This window comes from Peromyscus eremicus, chromosome 8a (assembly GCF_949786415.1).
Source record: "Peromyscus eremicus chromosome 8a, PerEre_H2_v1, whole genome shotgun sequence".
Classification (NCBI taxonomy): domain Eukaryota; kingdom Metazoa; phylum Chordata; class Mammalia; order Rodentia; family Cricetidae; genus Peromyscus; species Peromyscus eremicus.
In genome coordinates, this window is record NC_081423.1 from 53,105,516 (window position 1) to 53,120,347 (window position 14,832).

Here is a 14,832-nt window from a genome sequence, read left to right on the forward strand (position 1 = left end):
CACCCCACCCCCCTCTCTCTCAGACAGAGTTTCTCTGTGCTGCCTTGGCTGTCCTGGAACTCACTCTGTAGACCAGGCTGGCCTCAAACTCACAGAGATCTGCTTACCTCTGCCTCCTGAGTGCTGGGATTAAAGACGTGCGCCACCACGGCCAGGCTCAGTTTTCGAATCTTACTACAAAAAAGGCTCACCTCTTCCTGTGGGATTCCTCTCACTTCACCCTCAGACTCATTACTCAGCCCACACCTGAACTCCTCCACACCTCTCACACCTTTGTGATTCTTCTGTTCCAACAGTGAGCTGTGCTGATTACGTTCCCCAGCCAGGCTTCGAGGCTAGACCCAGGTACATCGTACTTACAGTGTAAGGAAGGAGCCGTCATTTCTGTGTACCTTACTGACTCACTGGAGATTTGTTTTCTTTTTCTCTTCTCTTTTTCTGTTCACTGTGCCTGATTGGCTTGGAAATCACAATCCTCAACTCTGAAAGGACCAGAGGGGCTGGGTGGACAAGTTTGCTGATGGAATTCTGGTTTGGAATTGTGGCTGGGTGGACTCCGGGAGAGGCCAGCAGAGGGCGCGCCGGGACAGGGAGAGACCACGCCGCGGCCGCCGGCGTTGCGGACCTGGCACAGCCCGAGCGCACTTGCGGAGTGCGCAGCGGCGGCGACTCGTGCTACTCCCCGGGGGGCGCTTTACCAGATAAAAATGAACTCTGTAAAGTGTCGTCCGTGTCCCCTCATGTGGAGGAGGCGGCCCTCGAAAGACTGACTTAAAGCCGCCTGCAGATTGGGAATCATCAACACTTAGTGAATAAATTGATCGGTGGTGCGATGTTACAGATGTCAGGCATCACTACAAAATTTGTTATTGCTGTGGCATTTTACTGCCTAGTGTGTGTTCAGAGGATTGGAAGAAACAAACGGTCAAAACACTGCATATTTTTAAGAAATGTCACGATAAGATAGAGTAGCTGATAGTTGGAGAGACTCATCCCCAAGAGACAAAGAGTAAATTCTAAGCAAACTGCATGTACAAAGCCCAGGTGAGCCAGGGGTCCTGCGATCCCGAACCGAAGAAAATCTGACGTCGGAACTGTGGCGGGGGGGTCAGGAGGCCCCGGTTACCCAGAAGAGGCTTAAGGGAACTTCTTGTAGCAAAAATAACTTGTCTTTCGGTTTGCTTGTTTTTAACACATGAGTCCTGGCTGGCCTCAAAACTACTGAGTCTTCCTGCCTCAGCCTTCAGAGTGCTGGAATTAAGGGTGTCATCTACCATACTCAACCTAAAAAGGGGTTTTCGGGTTATTAAAACTGGGCAAAGAGCTGGACGTTGTTCTAAATCTGTAAACCTCGCTTTCTCCTTTTCTCTCTTTTCTTGAGACACTGTCTCTCACGGTAGCCCACACTGTCCCGGAATTGACTATATGACCCCGGCTGACTTTTAACTCGAGGCGACGCTGCACTTTGGGGAGTCGAAAGTGAGATGCTCGAGAGTTCAAGGTTTCAAAAACCCTAAAACCCTAAAAACGGGGTGTGTGTGTGGGCTTCTGCTGGTGATAACCGCTGTGCGGGGAGGTTCTGTGCGAAAAGGTACCCGGGGCGGTGGGGTCGCGGCACCGACCGTCGGAAGGGTGGAGGCCCGCGGGGGCCCTCGCCGCAGAACCGCGGCTGCCGGCCGCTACCCCCCACCCGGGTCGTCAGGGGCAACCTGGGAGGCTCGTCCGGACCCCGGCCTGGCGCGCAGAAGCCAGGTGGCCGTTGGGGCGCCACCAGCCGGTTTGATTTCCCGCGGCCGGTGGAAAGGGGACGGCGGGGGGGAGGGGAAAGGAGCCCCTGGCCAATGGGCTGCGCCGAGCGGCCCACGTGACGGCGGGGAGGCGGGGCCCAGGTGTACTTAGGGAGGGGCGGGCGGGGGCCGCGGCTGCGGGGCCGAGCCCGGGAGGCGGGGCTGGCGTGCGGGCCCGGGGGGCTGCGCGGCTGGGATTGGCCTGCGGCCGGGAGGCGGGACCCGAGCGCGCCGCTACAGCCGGCTGCGATTGGCCTCGGCCCAGGGCCCCGCGGCAGGCGTGCGGGCGAGGCTCGGGGCGCGAGGACCGAGCCCGGTGGCCGGTCCGCGAGCCGGGGGGAGGGGCCGGGGCGGTGGTGGTGGCAGCGGCGGAGGAGGCGGTGGCGGCGGGGGCCGGTACTGGACCCGGCGGGATGAGCGAGGCGGAGGCGGCAGTGGTGGCGACAGCGGCCCCCGCGGCGACGGTGCCCGCGACGGCGGCAGGGGTGGTAGCGGTGGTGGTACCGGTGCCCGCGGGAGAGCCGCAGAAAGCAGGCGGCGGGGCGGGCGGCGGGGGCGGAGCCGCCTCTGGCCCCGCTGCCGGGACCCCCGCAGCGCCTGGCCCTCGCACCCCTGGTAACCCGGCGACGGCGGCTTCGGGGACTCCCGCGCCCCCGGCCCGGAGTCAGGCGGACAAGCCGGTGCTGGGTGAGGGGGGGGGGCGCGCTAGGGCGGCTCTGGGGGGGGGGCGGTCGGCGGGCTGGGGGAGGGGCAGCCGGTCCCGAAGGACTAACCGGTCCCGAAGGACTAACCGGTCCCGGAGCGGCCCGACGAACTATTAGTGGATTCCCCTGGAGGGAAAGCTCGCTGCCCCTTCCCGGGCAGGCGGGCGGGCGGGCCGGGCAGGTCCAGCTAGGGCCTTGGGTCGGAAAATAAAGCCTCAGGGCCTGGCCACGCCCCGGTTGGCGGGAGACTTGGTGTAGTTGACTCCAATTCTTGTTAGGTCACCCTCCGAGCTTGAGGAAGCAGGTGCAGTGGGGACCCTTAAGTTTGGGAGGGCTAGAAAGGGCTGTTGAGCCTGTTGAGGGTGGACCAGGTGAGTAGCCGGTTCTAGGTGAAGGACCCGAACTTGGTAGGGTGTGAGGAACGTGGGTGTGAACGCCTGAGTCCCCTGTGTGAGTGACTCCAATTGGTAGAACCAGGGTGAGAATATCTTGGCGCTCCCAGTGAAATCTGATGACTCGAAACTTACCAGGGAGGCAGGTTAGCTTTTAGCTTAGTTGTCTCTCAAAACTCAGCCCAACTCCGTCTCTTCCCCCATCTTACTGTCCCCACTGCATCTCTGCCTGGCAGCAATCCAAGTCCTGGGCACTGTCAAATGGTTCAACGTCCGGAATGGTTACGGATTCATCAACAGGTATCCAAGGAACCCAGGGAGGGGGAGGAATGGGTGTCTTTTCCGAACTGGCCTGTGGGATTGGACACCTCATTTCATCTCTGGCCCTGCCAAGGCACATGGTTGTGATGTCCAGCTGAGGCTGGTTGAGAGTCTTTAACCACAGCACAAATGTGTGCTTACTGGCAAGATGAAGCTGCATCCACATCTTCAAGGGCAGCCGAGGATTAATGATGCAGGAACTTGGCAAACCTGACCCTGCCCTTCCCAGCTCCTCTGTCTCACCTTCTGGAGTTGCTTCATTATTCTTAGCTTGCTGTGTGCCTTTGGGGTAGAATGTTTGGGGCTCCTGGTTGGCGCCCTCATTGGTTTCCTGGTTAAGGGCAACACTCAAGGCACCTACACAAATTCTCTACAGAGCTGTGGCTCATTTGACCCATCCCCCACCCCACCCCCTACACCCACACCTGATGGGACTGAAGCTGGTGGGGAGTGGGGGGAGTGCCTGCCCAGCTAGAGACGCCGCTTTCCTTCACTTGGCAGCCCCACCCCTCTGGTAGAAGATTCTGAGGAGAGCCAGGGCTCCCTACTGTGGCCTTCCCCAGCCCAGGCACCCTGCCCAGCCAAGCCCTCCTGGGAGCCTCAGTTCCCTCTTTGCAGGCTGACCTTTGTGCAGACCCAAGTACTTTAAGACTAGAACATTTGTTCTGGGGAAGGCGGCTTCGTGCAAAGAATGCCTCCTGTCCCCTGTCCTGGGATTAAACCAGAGTCATAGGCAAGGTAGTGCCAGCGAACGGGAGTGTCTTTTCACCCTGTTCAGTTTGTGTAGAGGGAGCCTGTGGATTACCTCCGGGCTGAGGGTGAAGATAAGGCTTCGTGGCTGTCTGGAGAAGGCACCTTATGCCCTGTTCTCACAGCTGTATGCCCCTGGCCCTGCTTTCTCCTCCTCTGAGCATAGAAGGAAGGAGCCTGTGGAATTTTCCAACCGCAACAGGGGTTGAGGGGAGGAGGGGATATTGGCCAGGGACAGTTAGGCCCGGCACCAGCAGGTTCTGAGGTGCCCCTGGGGTAGAAGGTGAGGCTGTCCTGGCCCCTTGAAGGTGCCTTTGTGGCCTCCTCCTCCTAACTTCCTTATATCCAAGTGTTTGCTGGGCATCTGCAGCATGCTTCTCTTTGTGCCAGCTTTAGGGGCCCTGCGGGCTTGCTCTTCCTGCCCCCAGGGCCCCGTCATACCCCTGGAACTGAAACAGTAGAGAAAATGGGCCCGTCTTGGGAATGGGCACCTAGGGAGGCCTCAGTGGAGCTGAGTGCCTTATTACCCATCACCCCCTTAACCATCCGTCCTGTTCTGCAGGAATGACACCAAGGAGGATGTCTTTGTTCACCAGGTAAGAGCTAGGCTGGCTTCCTGGGGGGCGGAGGCCCCGGCCCTCTCTTTGGAAGCCTTTGCCACAACCTCTAGCTGCACACAATACATTTCTCTGGCTCCTAACTTGACAACGGCCTGCCCGTGAGGAATAGCCGGCCTCCGGTCTGTTGGTTAAACCTCAGGTGCCTGTGTGAACCACCATTAGCTCCACTTTCCTTGAGTTGCGGGAACAGCTGTCAGAGTTGTGTGTGGTGCCCTCGGGACAAGGGCACGCTCACCACCTCCTGGGACCTGGTAACACCACAGGAAGGAATCAGGCAATTTTCCGAGGGCAAGGCCAGAGACACTTGGGTGCAGTGGGTCTCAGGGTGTTCCCTGCACCAGCAGCAGCAGCAGCATCACCTGATCTCAGGCCCTGCCCAAGCCACTGAGTTAATCAGCCTTGGGGCTGGGGCCGGGCACTCTGTTTTAACATGCTCCCAGGTGATTCTGATACTGGCTAGTTTGAGAACCACTGCTCTGGTGGAGAGTGCTCAGTGGGATCGAGGTAAGAAGCACAGTATGTTTCACCCATTTTACAACAAGACATTTCAGCCTTTGTTTTGCTTTTGAGTTTCTACTGCCTCCAGTTTTTGAAGTCCGGAGGGGTAAAGGGGGAGGACATCTTGGGGCCAGTGGTAACTTTACAGTGGACCCCCCAGACCTCTAGTTCATGACTCTCCCCTACTAATACATTTATTTCTTACGGTGCTGTGGAGCTGTGCTCCAGGCCCTCCCCTACTACTTTGAACACTTATTTTCCTGCTCTGCCCTTCGGCCCTACACTCCAATAAACTGTCAGAGTGGAGCTGGGTGGAGGCTGAAGCTCGTGAGACATCCTGGTCTCTGCCCTCACCTTTCTCCTGACTTTTCCCCCAACCAGACAGCTATTAAAAGAAACAACCCCAGGAAGTTTCTGCGAAGTGTTGGAGATGGGGAGACTGTGGAGTTCGATGTCGTGGAAGGAGAGAAGGTTTGGGAGCTGCTGTGGGGTGGAGTTGGCAGGACTGTGGGGGGGTGGCCTGGTTGTTGGCCTAGGCTTTGACTCCTGGGACCGGCTCTGCCTCTGATTGTGGGGATGGGCCTGTGCGCTCTCACCTGGATGTTGTCGAATGCTAGGGCTGTTCTAGGACATGTCCTAAAGAATCCATCCCTGTCACCAGCCAGTAACATCTGGGTTTCTTCTCTTTAGTTCACCAAGCACTTCATGTCTGTTTTCTACACGGGACCCCAGCCCTAACAGGACCCTCCTCAGTCAGTCCTCTGGAGTGAAGGAGGGGACAGTGGCCCTCTCTATCTCATCCTGTCCTGTCTTTACACTCTGGGGGGAGTGTGGCAGTTATTTCTAAGGACAAGTTGTTTCTTCTCAGATGGGTACAAACTCCTTCTGCTGCCCCTTGGGGGAGGGAGGAAGTGATTTTGAGATGCCACAGGATAGAGGACTTGGGCCGGAAGAAGGGGCCACAGTGATCTGGCAGGTTTGCAAGTGGTCATGCTTGTGGTCAGGGCCAGTTCTGACTCCTCCCTCTCTGCCTCCCCAGGGTGCAGAAGCTGCTAATGTAACTGGGCCTGGGGGGGTGCCGGTGAAGGGCAGCCGCTATGCTCCCAATCGACGTAGGTTCCGCAGATTCATCCCCCGGCCTCGTCCAGCTGCCCCACCACCCATGGTGGCAGAGGCTCCCTCGGGTGGGACTGAACCTGGCAGCGAAGGGGAGCGGGCAGAGGACTCGGGGCAGCGGCCTAGACGACGGCGCCCACCACCCTTCTTCTATCGAAGGCGGTTTGTGCGAGGCCCTCGGCCCCCCAATCAGCAGCAGCCCATAGAGGTGAGATAGATGGGGTTGTAGTCAGGGAGGCAGCCCTCCACATTCCGGGAAGAAGTGGGCCAGTTGAGAGGGCGGACCATAGAACCCTCGGAGGAAGCAGACCTGAGACTAGGAAGAGCCAAGGGTGACCTGGCCCAGGGCCAGCAGCGGAGCTCAGTAGCTCACCTAGGCCTTGTGTATTTCCAGGGCTCCGACGGGGTAGAACCCAAGGAGACAGCCCCACTGGAGGGGGACCAACAGCAAGGAGATGAACGGGTGCCCCCACCCAGGTTCCGGCCCAGGTACCGAAGGTAAGACTTGGCCTGGCTTCCCCTTCAGGGTCCAGTGTTGGGCCCTTGTAAAAGGAGGAGTTCAAAGAGCCTGGAGCAGATGGGGACAAGAAAACAGGGAACTGGGGAAGGGACTCTCCACTAGGGGCCCCGTCCTGTCAGAGTTGGTTTCTTTTCTAGGCCTTTCCGCCCCAGGCCACCCCAACAGCCTACCACAGAAGGTGGGGATGGCGAGACCAAGCCCAGCCAAGGCCCCACTGATGGCTCCCGGCCTGAGCCCCAGCGTCCACGAAACCGACCCTACTTCCAGCGCCGTCGGCAGCAGCCCCCTGGCCCCCGGCAGCCGATAGCCGCAGAGGTGAGGCTCTCGGTTGCCCAGACCTCGGTGTGGGAAAGGCCAAGACCACTTGCCTCTTTGTGTCTTTTTCCTGGGCTTCCGATTCAGTCTTCTGCCCCTCCTGCCCACCTGCTTGGCCCACCCGCCCTGGCAGACATTGTATTCACCAGGAAACCCCAGCACAGGCCAGCAAGCCGTGAACTCTGGGAGTTGGTTAGAAGGGGTGAGAAGAGGAAAGTTAAGAAAACGTTGAAGTAGGTTGTAAACAGGTCTTAATTAACCACTGGTCTCTTCAGACCTCAGCACCTATCAACAGTGGGGACCCCCCCACCACCATACTGGAGTGATTCCAACTCAGAGGACACCCAGAGCTACCATCTGGTGAGTGCTGCCCCTCTCAGGACGGATGACTGGATTCCGCTAAGTTATCCTTTATGATTTCTCTTTTCTTTCTATTAGGTATCTGCCAGTTTCCAACTGACTACCCAGCATCCCCCTCCCCCCTTTCCCATAATTCATGACATCAAAACATCGGCTTTTCCCTTGAGACTCAGGAGGGCCAAAGCAACAGCCTTTGGCTTTTTTCTCTTTTTTCCCTCTCCCTCCCAAGGGTTGAAGGAAGGGATCCGTCCTCACTGTTCAGAGGCATCCGCTCCCTCCCCTAAGTCAGGCTGAGAAGGAACCAGCCCGCTCTTCACCCCCTCCTGATTGGTTTACCCCGCCCATTTATTTTTTGTTTCCCTTCTACCTCCTCCCAACACCTCTGAAGCCATTTTATGAACTGTCATGTGCCACCTGAGCCTCCAATAAAAACAAAAGCAGGCTTTCTTGTTGTCTTGGTCTCTGCCTCTTCTGTTTGAGAATGAAGAACCATTGGTCACTCCCTCGTGAACCACCTTGCAGAAGATTAGCCTGCACTGCTCCCTGCTCCAGTACCTAGCTGTTCAGTTCTGACAAGAACCCTCATCACCGAGAATCACCGGTCCAGTAACTGAGCGGGAGGTCTCTGCAGTGCCTGGGCACATGTGAACATAGTTTACAAGACATTTACTGTTAATTAAAGCAATAGATAAAAAAGTAGGGAGCCAGGTGTACCCAGCACTCAGGAAGCGGAGTCAGGAGGATTCCTAATTCCAGGGCATTCTGGGCCACATAGACTCTGTCTCAAGAAAACAGGGGGGCATTTGGATTCAGGCCTGTAAACCGGCACTCCAGGAGGCTGAGGCACAAGAGGCTCACTGCAAGTTCAAGGCCAGCCTGGGAGATGATGGAAGTAGATCTGGCCAGGGCCATAGTGGCACCCGCCTTTAATCCCAGCACTCGGGAGGCAGAGCCAGGCGGATCTCTGTGAGTTCGAGGCCAGCCTGGACTACCAAGTGGGTTCCAGGAAAGGCGCAAAGCTACACAGAGAAACACTATCTCGAAAAACTGAAAAAACAAAAACAAAAACTGAATAACTGATAGAATCTAGACTCTAGAGGCTTCTGAGCCCTTGAGCCAAGGTGGAGCGAAGAGGAAGAGGGCTGGGTGAGGGCCTCTTGTCTGTCTCAGCCCACCCTCCAGTTCCTCCATGACAGGACACTCATCTTCATACAGTGACTTTATGGATGAATCGCTATATACACATTTAATACAGTAGCCCTTGGGTTTCTGCTCCCTACCCATTCAAAACATACAAAAATATCCAAAGGCTCCCTCCCAACCAGTGTTTATAGACAGCCTTTCAAACCCCCTCTGGCCTTTAGTTGGTCAAAAGCTTTCGGGCCTAGCACCCTTCCTGGAGGGAACAAGAAAGAGCTGGTAGCCACACTAGGCAGCCCGGGGACACAACAGGCCAACCCCCTGAGTCTAGAGACTGACACTACTACTGTGCCTTGCCACGTTCAGGTATATACTGTTGTGTTCCTTTGCCCTGGAAGGTGGAGCCTACAGGGACCAAGGAGAGGCTAGACTTTGGGAGGGTGTGTCCTTTGCCCTGGAGGGGTCAAGACAGAACCCCCTTCACCCAGAGACTATGTGGCAAGAATTCAGGGGAACTGCCAAGTTGTGGGCGGAGTCACAGTGGGTAGGAAATCACCCCTCTCATGGCCATCCCTGTTCCTGCTCATCCCACTGAACTCAGCGCGGCCCTCCCCTCCGCAGGCCCACTTCTCTAAAGGGAACAGGAGTTTTCTGTGGCTGAGTCTGGGTAGGGGCAGGAGGAAGGCAGGAGAGGAGAATAGCCCACCAGGTGGCCACAGCCTAGCCACAACACATAAATAATCCAAAAGAGTCAGGAGGGGAATGAGGGGTACTTGAACCACCCTTCCCTCGGCTTCCCAGTTCTCCAGGCTGCAGTTTTCTCCATCCTGGAGGTAACGGGAAAAGAGGGCTAAAGTGCTGTTGAGGAGAGGAGGGGTCTGTGGGGCTGTAGAGGGTGGCTCTCCCACCCTGCCCTGCCCCTCAGTCATTCTCATCTGGCCCTAAGTATTCAAGTTCTGTGCTGGGTTTCACCTCCTGCTCTAAGAGGGAAGGTGTCCGGCGGAAGGCGGCGGAGATCTGGTCAAACGTCCGGCCTCTGGTCTCAGGCACTTTGAGGAAGGTGAAGATGAAGAAGCCAAGCAGTAGGGCGGCAAATAGAAGGAAGACATAGGGACCCAGAGCATCCTGGGACAGGTGGAGAAAGAGGTGTTGACAGAGGGCGGGAAGCCGGGGGCTACAGACTAACAGGGAGCTGGGGCCGCTTCAAGGAGCAGATGGGTCCTTCAAGGGGCAACAGAAGTGACCAGAAATGAAAATTTACATTGAAAACCCCCTTTGGTTTTTATCCTTTGTTATCCTAAGAGTGTGCACTTGGGGTAGATTCCTAAACCACTGCTAGCATTCATAGAAAGTTGATCATTTTATTTCTGGTCTAAATTATACCACTGTTTATTTTTTAAAAGATAACTCTACTCCCGACCCATCTATTTTCCACCCACTTTGGTTCTGGTGTAGCTCCACCAGGGTGGTTGCTCATCCAGAAACTACCTGTAGGATGGGGAGTCCCTGACCAGACAGCAAGGGATCGAGGGGTGAGCTGCCTCCCCCCCCCCCCCCCCCGGCCACTGATAATGGGAAGGTGGGCAGAGGGTAGAGAACCTACCGCGACATACTGGAAACCCATGCCAACAATGAAGTTACATGTCCAGTTGGAGAAGCCAGCTACAGCCATGGCTGCTGGGCGGGGTCCCTGGCTGAAGAGCTCAGCCACAATGAACCAGGGGATGGGGCCAGGGCCAATCTCAAAGAAGGCCACAAAGCCAAATATGGCCACGATGGAGACATAGCTCATGGCTGGAACCCGTTCCTAGAGACCAGGAAAGAATAGTAGAAAATTTGGTTCTGGCTTCTCTAGATCTCCCTTTGCCCTCGGCCCCAGAGGACTGAAATCTCCTTTCCAGGGCTTGTTGGGTGGAAGCTGCCATTTTAGGCTAGAACAGGCCCTGGGGCATCCTCTGTCCACCCCGTCTTTAGACAGGGTCTCACTATGTTACCCAGACTGGCCTTGAACTTACTTGTAAGCCTTCCACCCCAGTCTCACACGTGTTGAGCTGCCCTGGAGCATTTATGAAGGCTGCCATTTTGTTGGCTTCCTCTGGTAGTTTCAAGGTAGAGCCATATTTTTTGGTCTCTTGTTCCTATAATGGTTGATTCCCCCTGGGCTCTGAAGATGTGCCTTTGGGAAGTATTGCTCCTGAGGCCTCACAGGGACTGCTAAACTTGTGCTATAGCTAGGCCCCGCTGCAGCCAGGGTACCTCAGAAACATAGAGCATAGATCGACTCTAGAACCGAGCACCCATGGTCCTGTCCCACCATCAGCCACAGAGCCTCTCGAGGTTATTCCCATGGGTTAGACGGCTGTGCCCTCACGGCCCCCAGGCCTCACCAGCAGAAGCAGAGCCACAGTCATCAAGATGGCACAGCCACACATGCCTGCCAGGCCCAGGAGATGGAGGGTCCGTCGCCCAGCCCGTTCTACTAAGAGCACCTGTGGAGGGGGGCAGCTGGTCAGTTGGGGATGCACAAGAATAGGACCTCTAGGTACCCAGGGCTAAAAAACCAGTGACGTGGTCATTCCACAGGCAAGCAGTTACCGAGACCAACGTGAAGACGGTGTTGACCACACCAGCTCCTATGGTGGCGTAGGCTGGCTGTCCTACCCCAGCTGACTCGAAGATGCTGGTTGAATAGTAGAAAACCTGGAAGGGAGGGAACAGGAAAGGCAGTGAATGGCAGGGACGTCTGGCCCTCCATCCCAGCCACACCAAACTGGACTGAACCTGAACGCTAATGGAGGAGATGGCTTGCTCCCTCCTCCCCTTCCCCCGGTCGGCCTGGGTCTCCCTACGTACAGCGTTTATGCCCGAGAGCTGCTGGCTCAGCTGCAGTACTACGGCGATGATCAGAGGCTGCCGGTGGGTGCGGCTGCCCAGGAGCTGGAGCAGGGACATGGGACGCTCCCGCTCTAACTTCCGCTTCTCATCCTTCAGCTCAGCCAGCGCGTCCGACACATCGGCCCAGCCTGTCAGGCGCTTCAGACCTGGGGGTGGGGAATGTCAGGCCTTATGGAGCCTGAGAGGAGGCCGGGTAACTAGCAAGATGGGGTGGAGGTGTGAGCCTGGGCTACACGCAAGGTGAGAGCTCACTCTTTCGGGCAGGCCCCTCCAGGTTCCGGATGATGTAAAGGTATCTGGGGCTCTCAGGACAGAAGGGCAGGAGAAGCAGCTGCAGGAGGGCAGGGAGCACCGTGAGAGCCAGCAGCAGTGGCCACAGGGTAGCTGTGCCCAGCATAGACTCCAAGCCCAACACCTGTAGGAAGGAGAAGGTAGGAAAGAGAGTCAAGGTGTCTTTGGTTGCCTTCCCGCTCAACTATGGATGCCCAATCCAACGCCTACTCCCAGCTTCCTATTTACCTGGGCAATCAGAATGCCAATGACGATGGCCAGTTGGTTGAGTGTTCCCAAAGCACCCCGCAGATGAGTGGGGGCGATTTCTCCCACATACATAGGCACCAACCCTGATGTTAGCCCTGGGCAGAAGGAAGACAAGAGGGCTGAGGGTGGCTGCATATTCCCTTACAGCAGCCCATACATGACCGAGGACAGCAGGGGCACAGACCAGGTCCACAGCACCCACGGGTACCTGAGTAAGCACCGATGAGGAACCGTCCGAGAATGAGCAGCTCGTAGGAGGCAGCGGCATTGGCGAGGCCCATGAGGGTGCCCCCCAGCACTGCCAAGACATTGTTGGCTAGCATAGCCCTTTTCCTGGCAGGCACACAAAGAGGAGGACTGGTCAGGGCACCCATGATATGCTCCCCCCCTTCCCACCTCCCCATCCCTGCTCTCCAGCTCCGTACCTTCCCAACCATTGAGAAATGATGCCAACGAGAAAGGAAGAAATCATGCCGCCCACAGAAAAGATGGCCACGGAGAGAGCCCACAGTGTAGTAAGAGTGCCTTGTGGGATGGAAGTGGGTCCCCCAGGCCCCTGCCTTCCCAGCCATGTTGCGTTGTAGCTCTGTTCAATCACCTGGGGGAAGGACATGCGGGTGAATCTAGAGGCCCTCCTCTTCCCACCAGCTCTGAGTCCTCTCCCCCGGACAGCTGCAGGGCCTCTCACCTTCTGTGGGGCGTTGATGACCCCAATGTTGTAGCCAAACTGAAGGGAACCAAGTACAGCCGAGAACACAGCAAGGACCAGGGTCCCCGTCACTCGCTGCCGAGGGGGTTCCCCATCCTGGACAGACAGACAGAAAGGGAGGCATGTCACATAGAATCGTGTTTGGCTTCCTCCAGGGGCCCAGGCTGGAGCACGAAGATGCTGGGCTCCATCCAACATACTGGGTGAGAGAAAGTGGGCCATATTAGGAATTGTTCAAAGATCTCACTGTAAACAGAACTCAATAGGAACCTGGGCATGCAGGAAAAACGGATGTCTGTGTCCACATTACAGGAAAATGTCTGAGGATCTGAACCTCAGAATTCCCCTGTGACCTTGAGGTAGGCTTAGATTGGTGTGACCTTGGGTAAGTCACTTCCTCACTCTAAAGGGAACCTCGGGTTCCTCTTTGTGAGGTGATATTGCCTCCCTGGGCTACCTATCAGTCTGTGAAGATAAAAATCAACTGTTGGCCGGGTGGCGGTGGCGCACACCTTTAATCCCAGCACTTGGGAGGCAGAGCCAGGCGGATCTCTGTGAGTTCGAGGCCAGCCTGGGCTACCAAGTGAGTTCCAGGAGAGGCGCAAAGCTACACAGAGAAACCCTGTCTCGAAAAACCAAAAAAAAAAAAAAAAAAAAAAAAAAAAAAAAAAAAAAAAATCAACTGTTAATAGTATCCCAGACATTGCCTGTTTTTATAAACCCATAAGTTTAGGATTAGCATCAGCCCCAATCCTCTTCTCTTCCTTCTGGAAGTTCTCTCGGCTGGCTCCAGCAGGCCCTCAACAGGCCCAAGAAGGGCCATTCCAGGAAGGACATCTGGGACAAGGACAAGCTTTGAGGTGGCTTTTAAAGTTTTGGCCTAACCTTCCCTCAGCTCCTAAGCTGGGACTAAGTACTGGGGGACATGACGGGATTGTAGCAGGGAGAGAGAGCCATGCCCAAGGGAAGAGGGAGGAACGGTGGTGGTGTGAGGGGCGGTGGCGGCGGCGGTGGCCGCTGCTGGCGGCACAGACTGTCTCCAAGCAGAAACCTGAGCTGGGGGGGTGGGGTGGGGGCTGACACTCCCCTCTGCCCCTCCACCCACCGCAAGGCCAAGGGAAAGTTCAGCCTCCTGGAGGACCGCCAGGAGTGGGGGTGGGGCCCCCCAAGTGCCTCGGTCCCAGAAACACTGTGAGTCCGAACAGACCCGCAGCTCTGGAGGTGAGACTCTGGATCTGCCTTCCCAAGTAGAGTCGAGGGCAGGGGAGTGTCACTCAGTGAGTGCTGCGCACAGTAAGACAGGCGACAAACTCTGGATTCCTCAGTACAATCCAGTCGTAGCCTGAGCGCGTGAAGAGTCTTTCGGATCCACTAGGTCTCTCGGCGGAATTGGAATCTGACAGTCACGGGTTGTCTAGGCTGAGTATAAATAGCCAGCCCCCCATTCCCAACCCTTGCGCCTGCGCAGGAACCGCCTCCTAGCTGACCCCAACCTCGACCCCTGCCCAAGAAAAGCCGGACCCGCGTCCCCGATTCGCCCCCCAAAGGCTGAACCTTACTTCAGAGCCGATCTGCTGGAAACCCGACGGCATCGTGTTTTAGAAGAACCGAGGACTCGGGCACTTCAGTGAGAAAAAGCGAATGGGGTGGGTATCTGGCCCCAGCCTGGAGGGCAGAGGGAGAAGACTCCGGCGTCCCGAAGTGAGGTGCACAGGGCGGGTCTGGTGGGACCCACTGCCACAAACCAAGGAGCCGGAGAGCACCAGGGCTCTCCGGGATCGAGTGAGAACCGCTTGGGGGGGAAAAAGATGCCGGGAGCTGTAGCCACCTCCTCACTCCCGCCCCGCCACGGGCCACGCCCCGCATAACACCCATTGGCCAGGAGCCCGCACACCCCACAAGGCCACGCCCCCACCCCTAGCCTAGTGCGGGCCGGGGGGACACGCCCCTATGGTTCCCGCCAGCCTGCAAGTCTTCAAAGTGGGGTTCTTGGAACAAAAGGATCCTCCCGCCATCCAAAAATCCTGGACTGCGAAGTTTCCTAAGGAGTTGAGTGCAGCGGGTCCCCCTGTGAGGTCGAAGAGGAGCGCATGGGCTAAGGTGCTCTTGCCAGGGTACCGGGTAACTGCAGCAGGCTGACACAGAGCGCGCGGGGGTGTGTGTGT

General features: G+C 56.9%; 2 protein-coding genes across 3 annotated transcripts; one reads left to right on the forward strand and one right to left on the reverse strand.

Annotated features, from left to right (window-relative positions):
* The first annotated feature begins 2,101 nt into the window (after positions 1 to 2,101).
* On the forward strand, positions 2,102 to 7,835 carry Ybx2 (Y-box binding protein 2). Of its 2 annotated transcripts, none has more exons than XM_059271009.1 (9): positions 2,102 to 2,474; positions 3,120 to 3,183; positions 4,517 to 4,550; positions 5,454 to 5,543; positions 6,112 to 6,396; positions 6,583 to 6,686; positions 6,846 to 7,023; positions 7,299 to 7,383; positions 7,613 to 7,835. In XM_059271009.1, the coding sequence occupies exons 1-8, from the start codon at positions 2,201 to 2,203 to the stop codon at positions 7,347 to 7,349; spliced, it is 1,080 nt and encodes a 359-aa protein (XP_059126992.1). In that variant the 5' UTR covers positions 2,102 to 2,200; the 3' UTR covers positions 7,350 to 7,383; positions 7,613 to 7,835. The 2 variants fall into 2 exon arrangements, with proteins under 2 accessions (XP_059126992.1, XP_059126991.1); XM_059271008.1 differs by having other exon boundaries at positions 2,103 to 2,474; positions 7,462 to 7,835.
* A 1,377-nt stretch (positions 7,836 to 9,212) lies between these two features.
* Slc2a4 (solute carrier family 2 member 4) lies at positions 9,213 to 14,488 on the reverse strand. Its single transcript, XM_059269465.1, has 11 exons — positions 14,227 to 14,488; positions 12,647 to 12,763; positions 12,384 to 12,556; positions 12,167 to 12,291; positions 11,938 to 12,053; positions 11,671 to 11,833; positions 11,377 to 11,564; positions 11,119 to 11,223; positions 10,911 to 11,012; positions 10,127 to 10,330; positions 9,213 to 9,648 (listed from the first exon to the last, which is right to left on the reverse strand). Exons 1-11 carry the CDS (start codon positions 14,257 to 14,259, stop codon positions 9,445 to 9,447), a joined length of 1,530 nt encoding a protein of 509 aa, XP_059125448.1. The 5' UTR covers positions 14,260 to 14,488; the 3' UTR covers positions 9,213 to 9,444.
* Between the last annotated feature and the right edge of the window lie 344 nt (positions 14,489 to 14,832).

What these genes read in the sequence shown, in the direction of transcription:
- Ybx2 (XM_059271009.1), top strand. Translation starts at nt 2,201, where the DNA reads ATGAGCGAGGCGGAGGCGGCAGTGGTGGCGACAGCGGCCCCCGCGGCG. An exon ending in GGTTACGGATTCATCAACAG is followed by an intron (nt 3,184 to 4,516) that starts GTATCCAAGGAA and finishes CCTGTTCTGCAG; the next exon opens with GAATGACACCAAGGAGGATG. An exon ending in ATCAGCAGCAGCCCATAGAG is followed by an intron (nt 6,397 to 6,582) that starts GTGAGATAGATG and finishes GTGTATTTCCAG; the next exon opens with GGCTCCGACGGGGTAGAACC.
- Slc2a4 (XM_059269465.1), bottom strand. Translation starts at nt 14,259, where the DNA reads ATGCCGTCGGGTTTCCAGCAGATCGGCTCTGAA. An exon ending in ATTTCTCAATGGTTGGGAAG is followed by an intron (nt 12,292 to 12,383) that starts GTACGGAGCTGG and finishes TGTGCCTGCCAG; the next exon opens with GAAAAGGGCTATGCTAGCCA. An exon ending in CCGTCTTCACGTTGGTCTCG is followed by an intron (nt 11,013 to 11,118) that starts GTAACTGCTTGC and finishes CCCCCTCCACAG; the next exon opens with GTGCTCTTAGTAGAACGGGC.